Below are 17729 nucleotides of genomic sequence, written 5' to 3' on the forward strand. Positions count from 1 at the left end.
TCTAAATAGAAATGTCTAAATTTGATTGTTGTTAGGAGAAGATAAATGTATCTCCGTCTCCAAGAGGGGAAGGCAGGAGATTGATAGGGATCTTAGGTACCTGTGATACCTCTATTCTTCCCCTCACCCAGCATCTCTACCCATAAGCCTCTCCTGAGGATGAGCAAATTCTCCAGTTTAGAAAAAGAGGCAGCTTGAAAGATTTGGGGAAATTGTGAATTACAGGTTTGGTTATATAAAGCTATTCCTTTATTACATAAAACGTTAAATACTTCAGGATTAATAAAATTCCACAGTAAACTTGGGAGTTCAGCTATCTAGTCCACATAGTAAACTTTGTTAATAAAGTGTGTGGAATAAATCAACGTAGACTCCATTAACACTGGGCAGAAGCACAGCTTCTCCCAAGAAACTTTCATGCCATGAAGATGGCATCTATGCGGATGTAGGTAAGTGAAGAAGGCATTAACCCATAAAGAGACAATTGTGGGTGGTGGCAAGGGGCAGAAAGAACCCTTAGTGAGTAACCACTACCTAAGCCTAACCTCACCCCACAGACAAGCAAAATGAGTCTCATAGGAGGAAGATGGATTTTTGTCACTGGGAAAACTTGAAAGGTTCTTCTGACTCCAAGCCCAGTGCTCGTCCCACTTTCACTGACTGCATTTTAAAATTCATAACCCTGAATGAGTCAGACCCAAGGAGGGAAGGCTGATTTCAAAGTCCTTCAAAGAACATGAGCACACGCCTTCTCTACAAAGATAAAAATTCCTTCATCAAACTTCCTTTTGCTTTTGTTTACAACAGCGTCCTAGCCCTGGGCCATAAAAATAATAGACTACACCATCCGACCTAATAACCCTAAAATCAGCAACTTGGTCTTGAATGAATTTAACGAGACATATCCGAGATGCTCCGCCAGCCTCACTCGTGTTGCTCCCGCGGTCTACCCCGGGCCTCCCGGTGCAGAAGAGGCTTGGCCCTCAGGCCAGCCCAGCGCAGCACGCGGGCCCGCAGAGATACCAGGCATTCGCGGAAGCCCGCCCGCCAGGGAGCAACTGGCTCCCGAGGCGCCACGCGCACAGAGATGCTGGATCCCGCCCAGGTGCTTCCTCATCCCTGAGCCCAAATACAACCCGACCAAAGTTGTCCGCCTCGCGGCGCGCGCAGCCCCACCTTCACCAGCAACGGGGCGTGGTCACGGAGCGCGCGCACACGTGGAACCAATAGAATAACCGCGCCAAATGGAAGGGATTGTCTGACCTCCTTGACGTCACAAAACTGGCGGGGAGCGCGCCCTCTTCCGCCCCCCCGCCCCTCTGGCCCTCCGGGTCCCGCCCACTCGTCATCGCTCAGCCAATCGGAAGGCGGAAGGCGCACGCGCGCCGGTGGGGGCGGGGCAGGGTGGAGGCCGGGCGAGGCAGGGGCGCGGAGTGGGCCGGTCTGGGCCGAGCTGCCGCGCGGCAGGGTGCTCCGTGGTGCTGAGGGAAGGACGCGCACGGAGGGGTGCGGCCGCCACCCGGGGCAGACAGCAGCGGGTGCCCTACTGTGCCCGGTTCGTATCCTCGTCCGCCGCTGCCGTGTCGTGAGGGGGCGTCAGGGCGGTGAAGTGGAGGGCGTGCGTGGGGAGCGGCCGCGGGTGGAGGGCCGGGTGCGCGCGGAGCCTCGGTCGCGACTAGCTGCCACGGGTCCCGGACGGCACCCGGCTGTCAGCGCGCGGGGCGCCCGCCTCGGCTCCCCGCTGACACGCTTGGCCCCGCGTGGCCGAGCCGGCTGCCGGCCGCGGGCTGCGCCTGGAGGTCTGCGGAAGCGGGCGCCGCGTGGGGCCCGGCGGGCCTGAAGATGCTGAGTGCTTGTGGGCTCGGCGCGCTGGCTGCATGGAGCGGCAGCGCTGCGCCTGTTGGGGCTCCTGGAGTCCCCCGCCTAGGGCTGTGATGCCGCCTCGCCGGCAGGGTGGGTTTGTTTGGTTTCTTCTTCTTCTCCCCTCCCCTTTCTCCCTCCCTCCGTTCTCTCCTCCCCTCCCAGCCCATTCACTGGGCTGCTGCGAGACCTCGCCCCTCCTCCGCTCCCGCCTCCCCGCCGCCGCCTCCTCTAATGAGCATCTCTGCCTTGCTTTCAATGGGCCGCTGCTGCTGTCGCTGCTGCTGTCCGCGCGGGTTGTGGATGTTGTCGGCTCCGTGTTGTGATGACAGGAGAATGTGTGTGTGTCCCGGGCCCAGACGAATTGGTAGGTATTCACGTAACTACCTATGTTGGGTACCCAGGGAAGGATGGTGACTGGTTTTGTGTATGAATGGATGGCTCTAGGGGTCTTCATGGAATTAAAGGGTGAGATAAGCAAAAGGAGACAAAGGCGCTCTGGACCAGAATTTTTTTGATATCTTAGTAAGTGCGATTTTCTGGTAGGGGCACAGGAAACTGATCAAACAAGTGCTGGTTTGGTGCTTTGTGTCTTAAGGATAATGGTTTCTTCATTCTTGTAGATACTGAGTTTAAGCCGTGAAATGGCTAGGCGTTTGCAGAAAATGCTGAAAAAATGCAAATCTTTATGCAGGGTATTTAATGCAATCAGATTACATAAACGGAGGTTCTGATACATGTAATGACTAGTGTAGTATTTATTCTCATTTGCGTTAGAATCTTTGCAAGATCGAGAAGCTCCAGAGTAGGTGCACCAGTAGCATCTTTCTAATTGATTTGGTTCATGGGTTTATTGATAAAGTGGAATAATATCTTTACACAGGCTTTGCCCAGCACATCAGAAAGAATGGATGGGACTCTTTCTGTTTCTGGTTACAGCGCATCTTTTTATTAGTTGTTGGCAATATCAGTCAAATCTGCCCAAGACTGAGATGCTTTATACAATGTTGCCAAGTGTCGGCCGTGATGGTGTATGAACTTAAAAAAAAAAAAAAAGAAAGAAAAAAGAAAAAAAAGTGAGATTGCTCAAGTTAACCAAGAACTACTTTGAAATTCTTATTGCCTAATCAGGAGGCTTCTATTTTGTTAATTTAGCAAGTTTGTCAGCACAGAGATTTTTTGTTGAATTACAGGACGTTTAGAAGAATTTAAGAATTTTCATCTTTATTATACATCATATCAAAGCATTTAGTAGTGTATTGACTTATAGATGTTTCTGGTCTGATGGAGATACTATATAATTGGTACTGACCTGGTAGAATGCTTATTACAGAGCAGGCTTTCATGAATTCAGATTCCCTAAGAATATGCCTTTTAAAAAAGCATGTTATTCCCTAAGAATATGCCTTTTAAAAAAGCATGTTAAGAGCTGAAGAATTGGAATGCAACCCATATACTAATCTCGGAGTAACTGAAAAGATAATAATTGAAAAAAATCATGCGCACTCTGCTATTTTGACTTTTAACCTCAAATACTTTGGCTGTGAAGAAAAAAAAAGATGCAGAGTGTTTGAATTCAGATATTCAGAGCACCTGCTGCGTGAGGCTCTTTTGTTACCAGATTTCATTCATTTTGAATTGACTTTAAAGGCAGAAAAACTATCAAAACACAGGAACTTAAGGAAAGGGAAGCTTTCCTAGGCTTGTTATGCCTCGAGTAGGTGTTATTTAAATGGTTGGGGCTTTGCCATTCCCAATTCTCACATTAAGTTTTAAAGTAATACAAACTTACAGATGTCTGAAGTAAATTTGCTTCCATTAGAATTGCACCTATATTTTAATTTTTAATATAAGTATTTGAAGCATAGAACAGCTTTTTGTGCATACATCCATGAAAAAGGTATGAGCTTATATCTACAAGCTATTGTGATGTGGCATATTTGAATACATCTCCTGGCTTAGACATGTACCCTTAACCTTTGGATGACTTTCAGGTATTCAGTTTGAACTGTTGTTATTTAGGTGGTTGGTTCTGGTAAATTTTTGTTTTTAGAAATTTTTCTTTTTCATTTCAGAAGCCTTATTTATGGAATCTAATTCCAAAAAAATCTAGTCCTCTCTATTTTGTACTTTTGTCTTTAGAAATAAGTCTCTTCTTGGGTAGTCCAGTACTTTACTACTTACAAAGACATTCTGTCTAGCTTGTGTATTTGATGCTCTCTACAAAGGCAGACACAAATCTGAACTTTCAGTGTTTGATTTTTTCTCTTCCTTCATTTTATCTTTTTACTTCCCGAATTGCCCACCAAAAAGTACATGAAAAATCTTAAATATATTACTAACACTGAGATACTTAAAATTTTTCCTTAATAGATTCAGCTTTTGAAAAAAATAGTTGATAATAAGATTTGTTTTATTTTCCTATTTTTGTTTATTTTAAACAGTTCTAAAGTCTGTTCCTTGTAATTTAAATGAATGCATGAGACGATATCTTAGGAATTCAGAGAAAATGTGTTTCTGAAAATTCTTTTTTCTTGTATATGTTATTTGAAATAGATATACATGTTCACCCAAGTTTTCTAGATAAATGCCTATTATAAAATACTGTTTTGAGGATACTTATGCTATACTGTTATAATAATCTAGACCTTGGGCTTAATTTATGGGGTTTTTTTTTTGTTGTTTTCGTATAACAAATAAATATCTATTTTTAACCAAAAGAGAAAACATTTCCCAAGGAATGAATAGGGATCTCTAGTAGATAAAGTAATATTTCTGTAGCTTGCTTTATGACATCTAAGCATGGGAAAATGATAGCAGGTTAATTAACATCTGAAACAGGAATCACTTTACGTTTCCAAAATCAGGTTTTATAGCTACAAGAATACTTGAAATTTTTTTAAATCACAAATGGTACAGCAAAATTCAGCAATGAATCAGTAAATCCTGTATTTGATTCAGAGCCTCGGTACTTCAAACATAAAAGCATGAATTCTAAAGAGGCCTTAGAGTGTCTGCTTCCATGTATTCAGCTAAGTTTAGGAGGGAATGTCCCAGAGAGGTGAACTGTGTTTTCCCGGGATCATTTATCGAAGAGCAGAACTATCTTCTTTAGCTTGCTAAGCTGGCACAGTGTTGTAGAGACAGAGGCTTTATAAGAACATCCATCCACTGAGGTTCAGAAACCTCAGTGGATGGATGTTCTTTTGAATGTTCAATTTTACCATGTAGAAAATGTTCTATAGAGGTTAAATAAACTTTGTATTAATGCAGAGGTGTATTCATATAGTTTACCACTAATATATAAATATGCCTTTGTTGAGGATATATTAATGCATTTGGTGATACCAAGTGTGGTCAAATGCCAACAACTGACCACAGGTCAAGGAACAGATCTTCATAAATGGTAGAAGTACCTGTGCAGATGGAAGATCTTCAGGCTCTTTAGAAAAGCATAGAGAGGGAGAGTGGTGATTGGGCAGGTAGACGGCTGCGGCACAATGTTACATAACTTCCTGCTCTGTGCTCTCCAGCCAGATAGATGTGTATGCTGAACAGTCTGCACTGCACATAGAAATACAAAGGAAAGAGAAAAAGAAAACAGAAACTTAACTGTAGTTCATTCCTGGCTTCATGAATAGTTGAAAGTTTATGGTTAATTATCATAAAACACCCTGTAGAAATTAACCTAGCATAGGGATTTTACATAAATTGCCTTAGAAAATATTTTCTATAAAGCAAAGCTTGTCAGATAATTTAGAGTGTAACCTTTGTTTGTATGTCTGTCTTAATTTGCTCTCTAGGAATCCCAGTCAGAACGTCCAGTCTACCACTGTTCTCTGATGCCATGCCAGCACCGACTCAACTGTTTTTTCCTCTGGTCCGTAACTGTGAACTGAGCAGAATCTATGGCACTGCATGTTACTGCCATCACAAACATCTCTGCTGTTCACCACCGTACATTCCTCAGAATCGTCTGAGATACACACCCCATCCAGCATATGCTACCTTTTGTAGGCCAAGGGAGAACTGGTGGCAGTATACTCAAGGAAGGAGATATGCTTCTACACCACAGAAATTTTACCTCACACCTCCACAAGTCAACAGCATCCTTAAAGCTAATGAATACAGCTTCAAAGTACCAGAATTTGATGGCAAAAATGTCAGTTCCATTCTTGGATTTGACAGCAATCAGCTGCCTGCAAATGCACCTATAGAGGACCGGAGAAGTGCAGCAACATGCTTGCAGACCAGAGGGATGCTTTTGGGGGTTTTTGATGGTCATGCAGGCTGTGCTTGTTCCCAGGCAGTCAGTGAAAGACTCTTCTATTATATTGCTGTATCCTTGTTACCCCATGAGACTTTGCTAGAGATTGAAAATGCAGTGGAGAGTGGTCGTGCACTGCTACCTATCCTTCAGTGGCACAAGCACCCCAATGATTACTTCAGTAAGGAGGCATCCAAATTGTATTTCAACAGCTTGAGGACTTACTGGCAAGAGCTTATAGACCTCAATACTGGAGAATCAGCTGATATTGATGTTAAGGAGGCTTTAATTAATGCTTTCAAGAGACTTGATAATGACATTTCATTGGAGGCTCAAGTCGGTGATCCTAATTCTTTTCTCAATTATTTGGTTCTTCGGGTAGCATTTTCTGGGGCTACTGCTTGTGTGGCCCATGTAGATGGTGTTGACCTCCATGTGGCTAACACTGGCGATAGTAGAGCCATGCTAGGTGTGCAAGAAGAAGATGGCTCTTGGTCAGCAGTCACACTCTCTAATGACCACAATGCTCAGAATGAAAGAGAACTAGAGCGTCTGAAACTGGAACACCCAAAAAATGAGGCCAAGAGCGTGGTAAAGCAGGATCGGCTGCTTGGCTTGCTGATGCCCTTTAGGGCTTTTGGAGATGTAAAGTTCAAATGGAGCATTGACCTTCAAAAGAGAGTGATAGAGTCTGGCCCAGACCAGTTGAATGACAATGAATACACCAAGTTTATCCCTCCTAACTATCATACACCTCCTTATCTCACTGCTGAGCCAGAGGTAACTTATCACCGATTAAGGCCACAGGATAAATTCCTAGTGTTAGCAACTGATGGGTTGTGGGAGACTATGCATAGACAAGATGTGGTTAGGATTGTGGGTGAGTACTTAACTGGTATGCATCACCAACAGCCAATAGCCGTTGGTGGGTACAAGGTGACTCTGGGACAGATGCATGGCCTTTTAACAGAAAGGAGAGCAAAGATGTCATCAGTCTTTGAGGATCAGAATGCAGCAACCCATCTCATTCGCCATGCTGTAGGCAATAATGAATTTGGAGCAGTTGATCATGAACGACTCTCTAAGATGCTTAGTCTTCCTGAAGAGCTTGCTCGCATGTATAGAGATGACATTACAATCATTGTAGTTCAGTTCAATTCTCATGTTGTAGGGGCATATCAAAACCAGGAACAGTAAATGATACTACCCTGGCAGTTCTTTAATTTGAAGGGCAGATCGATGTTTGAAAGAAACTAATACAGTAAATATTCCAGTGGCTCATTCTAAACACTTTATGTTTGATATTCTAGCTAGCCTAGTATTCAGATTGACTGTGCAGCAGATGATAGCATCATGAGTGTCTGTTCTGTCTGTTGGACCTCATGGTACCTGCACTTGAGGCAGCTTGTTTCCTTACCCAGGTGTCTTGTAACAGTGACTCACCAACTTAAAGAGTATGAAGATAGGCAGATATGATCTTGAATAGGTCAAAAGCAAGGATCTTCCTGGGAGTATTAGTAAAGGCAAAAAACATTACCATGCCCATCCGCAGACTTCTTCTATAATAAGGCTTCTAATGTATACGAGAATATTTATTTCTGCATTTCTTTTTAAGATAAACAGTTCAGGTATTTATTCACATGCATTTATTTTAGCCTAAAGTATTTTTCAGGTCCAGTACTTAAAGCCATAAATGACCATGAACAAAGAAATCTGGATTTGTACGTTTTTGTGATTGTATGATAAAATACGCTTCCTAAACAAAAAAATCTAAACTGTTCTTCCTCACCCATGATTTCCTCAGTGTAACTGAAATGTTTGTTTTGCTGTACCTAAAAGACAATAAAAGTTCTTAGTTTAATTTATCCTTCTAGTGAATGTTAAATAAAGGGAAAATGTGTTTTTCTCATTTGTATTCATGAAAAGCTTTAGTTTGAAATAAAGATATACCTAGAATGAAAAGAGACTGCTAAGTTTAATTTTTGTCACCCATAGTTATCAGCATGTCACTGTTCTGTAGTCCCTGAAATCTTGACAAGCTGTATGTGTGGTGGGTAAGCAAACTGCTGCTGAGAAATTGTATTTATTTATTTAATTGTGATAGGAATTTTTATGAATTTTGGAGTTTTAAAAATAACATGTAATAAGTTTAAATTTCAACTTGAGTAGCAAGATTTTAATATTGTATTATGACAGTTACAAAAAATTTTTTGTTTGTTCCCACTTAGGCCAATTAAAACAATTGGATTTATATTATTAAATGCTTTAAACATACTATAGCTTATATATGTGTTAAGATATATACATGAGAAACTTTAAATTATAACCTGTGCATGCCTGATACAGAACACTTAGTAGCATCAAGTATTTGCAGCTGTGTCCATAATTATATGCAGTCCTTTCTAATACTGTCTTAAATGAAAATAAGTATATTCAAGTAGGCTTTCTAGGAGTTTATTTGATATGCATCAAATGATACTTTTGTTCCTACATTTAATGGTGATCTGTGTACAAATGTGCATATATTTTCATCAGTAATTCACTAAGAAAAATCTGATTTTGTTTAAAATTCACATAGATTTTTATATAAAACATGATTAATTTCTGTTGTATAATTAGTTGACAATATAGGAGTCCTTTCAGAATTCTGTAGTATCTGAATTGTGTGTTCAAAGACTCTGGATTGTGAATCCTAAATCAATATATAGAAGTACTGGCTGCAAAATTAGGTCCAAATGAAAGTAGACAAAGGACGATTGCAGCTCAGAACAGCATAGAGTTTGTTTTCTAAAGTACTTTTAGGTTTTGTTTTTTGAAGTCAACTTTTTAAATACCACTTCTAAATGTCTGCAGAGACACTACAGTATGAAACACCACTTTTAGTGCTATTTGGAATTGCTTTTGAATACCACCATAGGAGAGTTCTGTGTTACGTGCTCACTAATGTCTCATCTCAGTATAATACAGAGAATATAAATTGTACTTTCTGTACTTGTGAAAAGATAGTAATCTTTATTACCCAAGAAGTTTTATCTACAGTCTGAAAGCCAGCCTACATGTATAGAAATGAAAATGCAATGTGGAAAAAATGAAAATAACTGGATAGTCAAAAGTTTTTAGGTACTGTTATTTAAAAGCAGTTGTGATTTTATGACTTGTCATAATCATGACATAATGTTTAGAAGTAAAGTCAGCTTATATAAATGTTCATGAAATTTAGTCTTTCTTAATCTTGTTTTATTTAAACTTTCTTACATGTATTCAATTTCTGTATTTATATTTAGTCAGTGCTTCATGTTCCATGCAATATGTCCTGAGCTAGTTAAAAAGAATCGGTGGTGTGATATTTGGTTTGAATGCTGTCTATGGTTAGAGAAATGCCCACAGTGAATTAAAGCTTTATACCTGCTTTCTGAGATGCCTTTGTGGGTTTTTAAAAGTAGTAGCAGTCACTGTATGCCTTCTATGGGAGGTTGTATTTAACTTAGGAGCCAATAAATGAATAGCACTTTAATTATTTCAGTCCAGTTATAATTTATATTCAATAAAATTAAAAGGCTTTACATCTATAATGTGAAATCTGGCTGTCAGTATCCATGAAAGGATACCTTTCACAGTATACCAGAAAGTGACTTCATGTTCCATTCTAGTTAACCTTTCCACACATAAACAGTGCAGTGCTACTTTTTTTCTAGAACTTCATGAAGTTCTATACTTTTTTATGTTGATTTTTAAAAAAGATTATTTTATGTTGAATGTTTTCATGGGCTGTTCTTTATTTTATGAGTAGCTATCCCATTGTATGGATAGACCACAGAATTGTTGAAGTAATTTTTTTAACTTTGTTCATTCTCTGTTAAACACTTCTAGTCCATATCAAGTCTCCTTTTAAGCTGGTTTTTAGATGAATGGTTTCTTAGGGATACTATTTGGTTAAGGTGAAGCTTCACCTTTACAAATGCAAATACAGGTGAGTTTTATAGCCTGTAATAACTTTAATGGGGAGGAGTCTGTTTTAATGCCTTAACCTTGAAAATAAAAGATGCAAAATTTTCATGGTGAAAACTTTGGAGAGTCTTTGGCTGTAGACCTCTCTACAGTTCTTCCACTGATAAATTTGTGTTCATTAACTCATTAAATGACTATCCTAAGAAAACAAGAAAAGTTATACCAATCATTGTTGCCAGGAATGAAGGAAGAAAAATAGTGAAGTGCTACCTATCACAGCAAGGATTGGGTGACTAACTTTGATATTTTCTGCATTTATTGCAATACTGGGAATTGAATGTAGACACTTAGATATATTAGGCGGGTGCTCTGTCACTGAGCCATACCCCAGCCCTCTTTTTGCTTTTTTTTGATTAGTGCTTATTTTGCTATTTTGCATATACATAACACTTTGATTTTGACATGGGACCTTCCTAAGTTGTCTAGGCAGCTCTTGAACTTTCAGATCTGTACTAGCCTTTCAGGTAGTTAGAGGTAACAGGCCTGTACCACCAGGTTCAGCTCTGTTGTAGTAAACACAGTTAATACTGCTTGAATGGGCGTTTCCTGTTTACTAGGCAAACACATTCCTGAATTTGTTTTATTGTTGGCCTTGTCCTTGAGTATAGAAGGAAGGTCTCATTTGTATTTTGTAAGTTGAATGCTTACTTTTTTCATAAGTAACATTTGATAATCTAGAATTTTTCAGATTTGCAAGTTGAATCTTGTTAAATTGATGTGTCATAACCACTTCCTGGAAGAGCTAAATGACTGAAGACAATGACACTGGAATTGACTCACTGTAGTATGAAGGTCATTTCCTTTGTGTACAGAATTAATTTACTTTGAAAGGCAAACTTAATCCCACTAAACTCTGCTTGTCCAGTTCTTAATCTAATTTATCTTGGGTTAAATTTCAACAATACACAGCATTGCTTTCTAAACAAGACTCATTACAAATCTTCAAAGTAGATATATCAGGAATGATGTTCATGTAATAGTCTATTAGCCATTAGTGATCATCCAGTGCACACATTTTAATAAGCATATGATTGATGTGGAATTATTTAGCCAGTATATAGGTTGGTAACATACACCTAATTGTTGTAATATTTTTTGAACTTTGTTCATAGAGACTTTCAGTTCTTCCAGGGCAGCATCTATGGGTTATCTTTCTTCTCTGAGTCGGTACAATGTTGAATAAAATTTGTTATTTTACATTAGAAATTGTACAACCAAAAAGCTTATGTGAATTCCAAGAATTTTTTTCTTTCTTTTATTAGAAGACACTGCAGTCAGATGCAGAATTAGTTTATTCTTGTAACAGTCGTTTCATTTTGCAGTTAACAGTCACAATTTCTAAAAAGTGAACTGAAGGGCTTGCTGCAAAAAGCTAGTGTTTAAAAGAAAAAAACCATGAAGTGTACAAATTAATCTTTTTTGTTTTGTTTTTCGAGACAGGGTTTCTGTGTGTAGCCCTGGCTGTCCTGGAACTCACTCTATAGACCAGGCTAGCCTTGAACTCAGAAATCCGCCTGCCTCTGCCTCCCAAATGCTGGGATTAAAGGCTTGCACCACCACTGCCCGGCTACAAATTAATCTTTTTGCAGCCCCCACCCCTTTTTCCATTCCTAGAGAGATTGCTTCCTTAACTGGGGAGAGACCTAAACGATTCAGCTATATAAATGAATCAGTTGAGCTCAAACATCTTTTCACCACACCCACTCTCCAGTAGAACTTCTCCACAGGGTCCTCACCCAGTCCTGGACCATCAGAAGTCCCCCTCTGTATACCTTTTGAGAGGTGTTAGAGTGGACCCTCTGCTCCTCTCTTCCCCTCAAAAAAAACCCACTACTTTTTGGAAGCATCTGACACCTAACTCTCAAAGGGTTTTCTCACCTTAGTTCACTTAAAGTTCATACTACTACCTAAAGGGTACTCCTTGATCTTTCTCTTCTAAGCCTTACCCATGTAACTGACCTTATCTGTAGTTCTTCTAGTCCACTAAATGCCATCCAATCCACTACCATGCTGGGAAGTTAGTGAATGTGTTCAGCCCTCAGAAACCTCAAACCCTAGGCACTCAACAAACCAGATGCCAGCGACTCAAATAGCCAGAGATTTTAACTCCTTTGCAGTGATTAATCAAATTATCTTCTTGAAGGGCAGGAACAGTGATTTGTTCCTTGGCACTCTTGGAGAGCCCAGCCTTGTGGCAAGGGTGCTGAAGAATAGGAAACATGACAAGAGATGTAAAAGAAAGTGCAAAGAGGAAGAGGATGTTGAAGTAGTGATTACATGCTCTAATCAGCTCAGCTGTAATCACGTCAGATCCTCTGATACCTTGGATTTGAGACAGCAGTAACTACCAAGCAGAGGAAGGACAGCAGCAGCATGCCCAACAGGAGAAAAAGGATTTATTCTTTTTATTTGGTTGGTTGGATGGTTGGCTTTGGTTTTGAGACATAGTTTTCTGTAACAGAGTCCAGGCTGGCCTGGACTCCTTTGTAGGTCCAACTGGTCTGGAACTCACAGATCAAACTGCCTCTGCTTCCTGAGTGCTGGGATTAAAGGCATATACCAACATGCCTTCTCCAAGAAAAAAGATTTTAAAATACATTTTTAAGCCCTTATAAGAGGCTTCTATGTTTTATGCTACAGCAGCAACAGTTGAAATAGTTGTTAGCACGGCCATTTTCCCTTGGTCTGTTGGATAAGAAGGAAAAAGGAAAGTGTCTGAAGCTGGCATATGGGAAGTGAGTGGCTGCCCAGATGGACAGTTTTCCCAAAGGAACTTTGCTCAGAAATTATTTTTCTCCCAGAAAACATGGGGATAGGTTAGACAGCCTAATTTAGCTTGAGAAGAACAGACACAAGATAATTAAGGCCTTGATGTGAAGAACAACAGCTGTGAGACTAAGCAGACCAGAGAATGCAGGCCATGCTGTCTGCATCATGTCTAGGTGTCTGATGATCATGGGTGCTCAGATGACATCAGATAGAACTAGGAAGTGCCTTCCTTGGCCTGGCAGTTGTCATAGCAGTAACAGCAGCTGTTTCTTGAGTACTTGCTATGTAGCGAGCTCTGAGAGAAGTGGTGATTACTTGTTTTTATTTACTCCTGGAGCCTGCTAGTCTATGACCCCATAACCCCCTCTCTCATTGTCTCTGCCTGGTCTGTTTTACTCTGAAGGGTACACCCCCAGGTCTCACTTGTATCCCAATGCCATTTTGGGTTCAATCAATGGATAACACCAGCAGCTAGTCAGAGTGGGGTGATGAGGGGATATTTCTTCCTCTTTCCCTTCTAGCTGGGAGCTGCAGTCCCAGCCTTAACTATATCCCCTTCTAGGATTCTAGGACTCACTGGAATCAAGTAATACTCATCCCTTTGTCCTTTCATGCCACGGGATTGCATGGAATTCTCTAGTCCCGTTAGTTTCTGGGTGTCCCACCAACCTTCCCCCCACAACACACACTATTACTCAAACCTCTGTAAGTAACCCATTTGAACCATTTAGAGTAAAGCTGATTTTTGTGCCAAGACCTAAACAGTGTCATCTTTAAGACAAGCCTGTATTCCCTATATGCACATAAGGCTAGGTAAGTCAGAGCATCCCACACCAAACAAACATGGCTGTTTCAAAGCCTACATGTTAATCATCAAACTGCCAAACCTTTCCCTGCAACCAGAATGATTCCCTCACTATCAAGAAGGTCCAAGGAATGCCTGTTGAGTGAGTTCTTGGGAAGCAATCTGCACAGGAAGAAGCAAAATCTGTGGTAGCCCAGCAGTTACCACAGTGCATAGGGTATGGTGCCATCCACAAATCGGTGGAGTGTGCCTGAGAATACACACCACATTGTGGCTGTATCGGTTGTAACCAGAAGTGCCTGTCACCATAACGTAGTGCAGTGTCCAAGTATTTAGCTTCCAGCTCTTCATTCCATTTTGTGAAACGTATATAGACAATAAATCTATAGTCTTGGCACCAAGGATAGCAGTTAAGGATAAGGGTGTCGAAGATAAAAGATCTGCCTTCAGGGAACTTAATGTATTTGGGAGGAGAATTGTGTTAAAGAATAATTACTTTTCTGTAATTATTGAAATTGAAACAAGTACAAATTCTAGCCATAATCTAGAAAACACTTTTTGCTCTGTGCTGCAGGGTCAAAGAAGGCCTTGGAAAGTAATTTCATTGGCTTGATGCTTGAGCAGAGATTTGAGAGATAAAAGGAGGTTTGTCAAACAGAAAAGGAACCAGAAATATCATCCCCAGAAGAAGGAAGCACAAGTACAGAGCCCCCATACAAGCACACACTGGACAAGTGTGCCACACCCAAGCTATCTGCCCAGCCTTTACACCCTACCTTTAAATATCATATGTGTTAAAACATAGATACGTATAGATCTATCTATACTCTTATGAAAAGACTTTTAGAACATATAGAATAGGAAATGTGTGTGTGTGTGTGTGTGTGTGTGTGTGTGTGTTTGTGTTTGTGTAGTTTGGTGGTCATCTAGGATGGTTCCATTTCCTGGCTACTGTGAACAGAATAGCAGTAATTATGGCCGTAATAGTATCCGTGTGGTATGCTGACTCATTCCTTCCAGCACATATGTCCAGAAGCAGTATAGGTGGATAATGTTTTTTCAGACCCTTCAGACTGATTTTCATAATGGCTGCAAGGTTTATGCTCCTGCCACGAATGCATAATGTTCCTCTTTCCCCACACCCCACCTCATTTGTTGTTCTCTTTCTCTCAAGAACATTGTTTTTTTTTCTTATTCTGACTTTTCCTTTACCATGTCAAATCGAGACAGCTCTAATCTGTTACCTTACCGAGAGTTCCTTTTATTTCTCTTTTGTTTTTCTTGTTTTAAAATGGGGATAGCTCCAGCTTCCCAGGGTTGTCAGTGAAAGAGAACTTTACCCAGGAAGGAGCAGGGACAATCTAGTACCAGGCCACCAACTTCCCAGTTGTCCATTTTCACTAACCTGTCATTGTCAGTCCTTGAGACTCAGGCTTATTTAAACCTTAGCATCCAACATTTACAAATAAGAGTACCTACTTAAAGTTGTTCAAAGTTAGTTTTAGAGAAAAAGAAATTAGGAGTATGGTTAGCAAATATATAGCATAATGTGAACACACCAAACACATCGGTATTCTCTGACCATAACTGCATACTGATGTCTGTCACTATAGAAACTAGAATGTGGTCTCACACATCACTATATATTTTAGGTTTACATATGTATATTGGTTATTTGATCTGTTTTTATTGTTGTATAATAATAGTTCATTGTTAGACTATACTATAACTTGTTTATTCACCCACCTCCGTGAAACGTTTCAATTATTTCCAGTCATTGGCTCTTATGAATAAGGATCCTATAAATATCCTTGTGTAAGTCTTGTAATGGATGTAATCTTTCATTTCTCTTGCTACCTGCTCAAGAAAGAATAGTGTCATGAGCTAGAAGTATATTGAATTTTAAAGGTATTAAAAATCAGTGTTAGGGAGATTCTATCTAAAACTGAAAAGTCATCTAGGATTATTTACATCTCAGTAAAATGGAAATTTATCCGATTTCAAAGATCATAACTTAAGAGGAAGTTTTCCAGATAAGAAAAAAAACAATTCAATTAATGGCTGCCTACCACTTCCAGTCATGGCTATCTGTGGTACATGGAATAAGGCTGAGGATGCTGATTCAACATGCTGTAGTCAGCAGATGATATGCAGAAGACAAGAGGTGCCCTGCACTCAAGTGCCAGGTCCCCTCCACACACATTGTATCCTTTGGCACTTTCCCCAGTGCTTGCTCCCAATCCTGTTACAGAAAATGCCTATTGGATTGAACTGACTTTAGTCTTCTTAACTTTCCTCTAGGTCAGGATGTTTTCACTTACCCTGCTTTTTTTTTTTTTTAAGTGTAACTTAGGAATCATTTGATTTTCTATACTTTTGGTGTCAAGTATATAGTTCAGTTTTTTCACAAGACAAGCAAATAATGACAAGCTTACATTGTAAATGTTTGTTTTACACTGAGATTTTTATGGTCAAAGACATAAATCTATGTCTTTTTTTTCTTTATTCTTTTCTCCTTCACTCCCTCCCTGTTCTGTTTCTTTCTTCTCTCTTTTGGAGGCAGGTTCCCACTGTTTAACTTAGACTCACCTGAGACACACTGTATAGTATGGGCTGACCTCACACTCACGCCATTCCTCCTGACTGAGCCCCCCAAGTTCTGGTATTATAGATACACGCTACCATGTCCATTTCTAAAAATTACAAGGGAGATACAAATTTGAATATATGTATTTCCATGTGGAATGTGTTTGATTATTCTAAGGCTGTTTCAAAACAAATCTGAATTTATCACCTAGTAAGTGCTCATTGTAGCAAATCGGGAAAACACAGACAAATGGGGCTGGAAAGCTGAATCCCTGGGTAAGAGTACTTGTTGCTTTTGCAGAAGACCTAGGCTTCTTCCTAGCACCCATGTGATGGCTCACAACCATATGTAATTCCAGTGCCAGGGGATCTGACACCTCTTCTTGTCTCTGTAGATACCAGACACGTGTACAGTACACATACATACATACATACATACATACATGCAGGCAAACACTCAGCCACAAAGACAAAAATCAGTCCTTTTAGAAAAGGAAAATCACAGAAAAGCAAATGACAGATTAATAAAGTAAGCCTCACTGTCTCACTGTTGAAGGATGCCAGGTGTTAGCCATTTTCCATGCATCAGGAAGGACACTGTCAGAAGCTACCTCACCCAGAAAAGCTCATCTAGATTTGTGTCTTAAGTTGGCCCTTTCCAGAAGTGATTTTACTACTTGTCTCAGAGTCCTTATTTGAAAATGAATATACAAATGCTATTTTCTCTGTAGACTTTTGGTGAACATTGCCTGGAATAACTTATACTATGTGGTTGTCAACTGTAAAATGCACTGGCAGGTGTTTTTGCTATTTGTTTTTCCAGATCCTCTGCTGTGTGTTTCTACATTTAGAATAACTCAGTTGTACTGTACTTATACGTCTGTAACATGCTCACCGTTCATCAACATAACAGCATTTAAATATGCCCAAATATGTTTAAACAATAGCTTAATTTTTTTCTACTTTTTAAAATAATTAACCTAAGCTAATGTTTGGTTGTTAGGTTTCTTTCACAGAATTAACTTCCATATTTAAAAAATAGTGCTGAGGGGTGGTGATGCATGCCTTTGATCCAAGCACCCAGAAGGCAGAGGCAAATAGATCTCTGTGAGTTCAAGGCCAGCCTAGTCTACAGAGCTAGTTCTGGGACACCCAAGACTACACAGAGAAAACATGTCTGGAGAACCCAATAAACAAACAAACAAACAAACAAACAGCAACTGAACCAATACATATATACATACATACATGCATACATACATACATACATACATACATACAATACAACAAAAAGCAACTGACTAGAGTTTGACTATTTTTCCTGCTCTTTATTTTTACCTTTCATTTAGTGACAGACTTTCCATCTTCTTGTAGGTGGTTATAGAATATGGCTATTTGATACTGCTGCTATACAGAGTCTTAGAGTAGGCAGGT

The 17729-nt window shown here is 40.0% G+C and overlaps 1 protein-coding gene across 5 annotated transcripts; it reads left to right on the plus strand.

The window, feature by feature from the left end:
- Positions 1-1392: 1392 nt before the first annotated feature.
- Pdp1 (pyruvate dehydrogenase phosphatase catalytic subunit 1) lies at positions 1393-9543 on the plus strand. Of its 5 annotated transcripts, none has more exons than XM_076924167.1 (3): positions 1404-1555; positions 2193-2227; positions 5664-9543. In XM_076924167.1, exons 2-3 carry the CDS (start codon positions 2197-2199, stop codon positions 7322-7324), a joined length of 1692 nt encoding a protein of 563 aa, XP_076780282.1. In that variant the 5' UTR covers positions 1404-1555; positions 2193-2196; the 3' UTR covers positions 7325-9543. The 5 variants fall into 5 exon arrangements, with proteins under 5 accessions (XP_076780284.1, XP_076780282.1, XP_076780281.1 ...); XM_076924168.1 differs by lacking the exon at positions 1404-1555 and adding an exon at positions 1863-1953; XM_076924169.1 differs by lacking the exon at positions 2193-2227 and having other exon boundaries at positions 1393-1555.
- The last annotated feature ends 8186 nt before the right edge of the window (positions 9544-17729 follow it).

This window comes from Arvicanthis niloticus, chromosome 25 (assembly GCF_011762505.2).
Source record: "Arvicanthis niloticus isolate mArvNil1 chromosome 25, mArvNil1.pat.X, whole genome shotgun sequence".
Lineage (NCBI taxonomy): Eukaryota > Metazoa > Chordata > Mammalia > Rodentia > Muridae > Arvicanthis > Arvicanthis niloticus.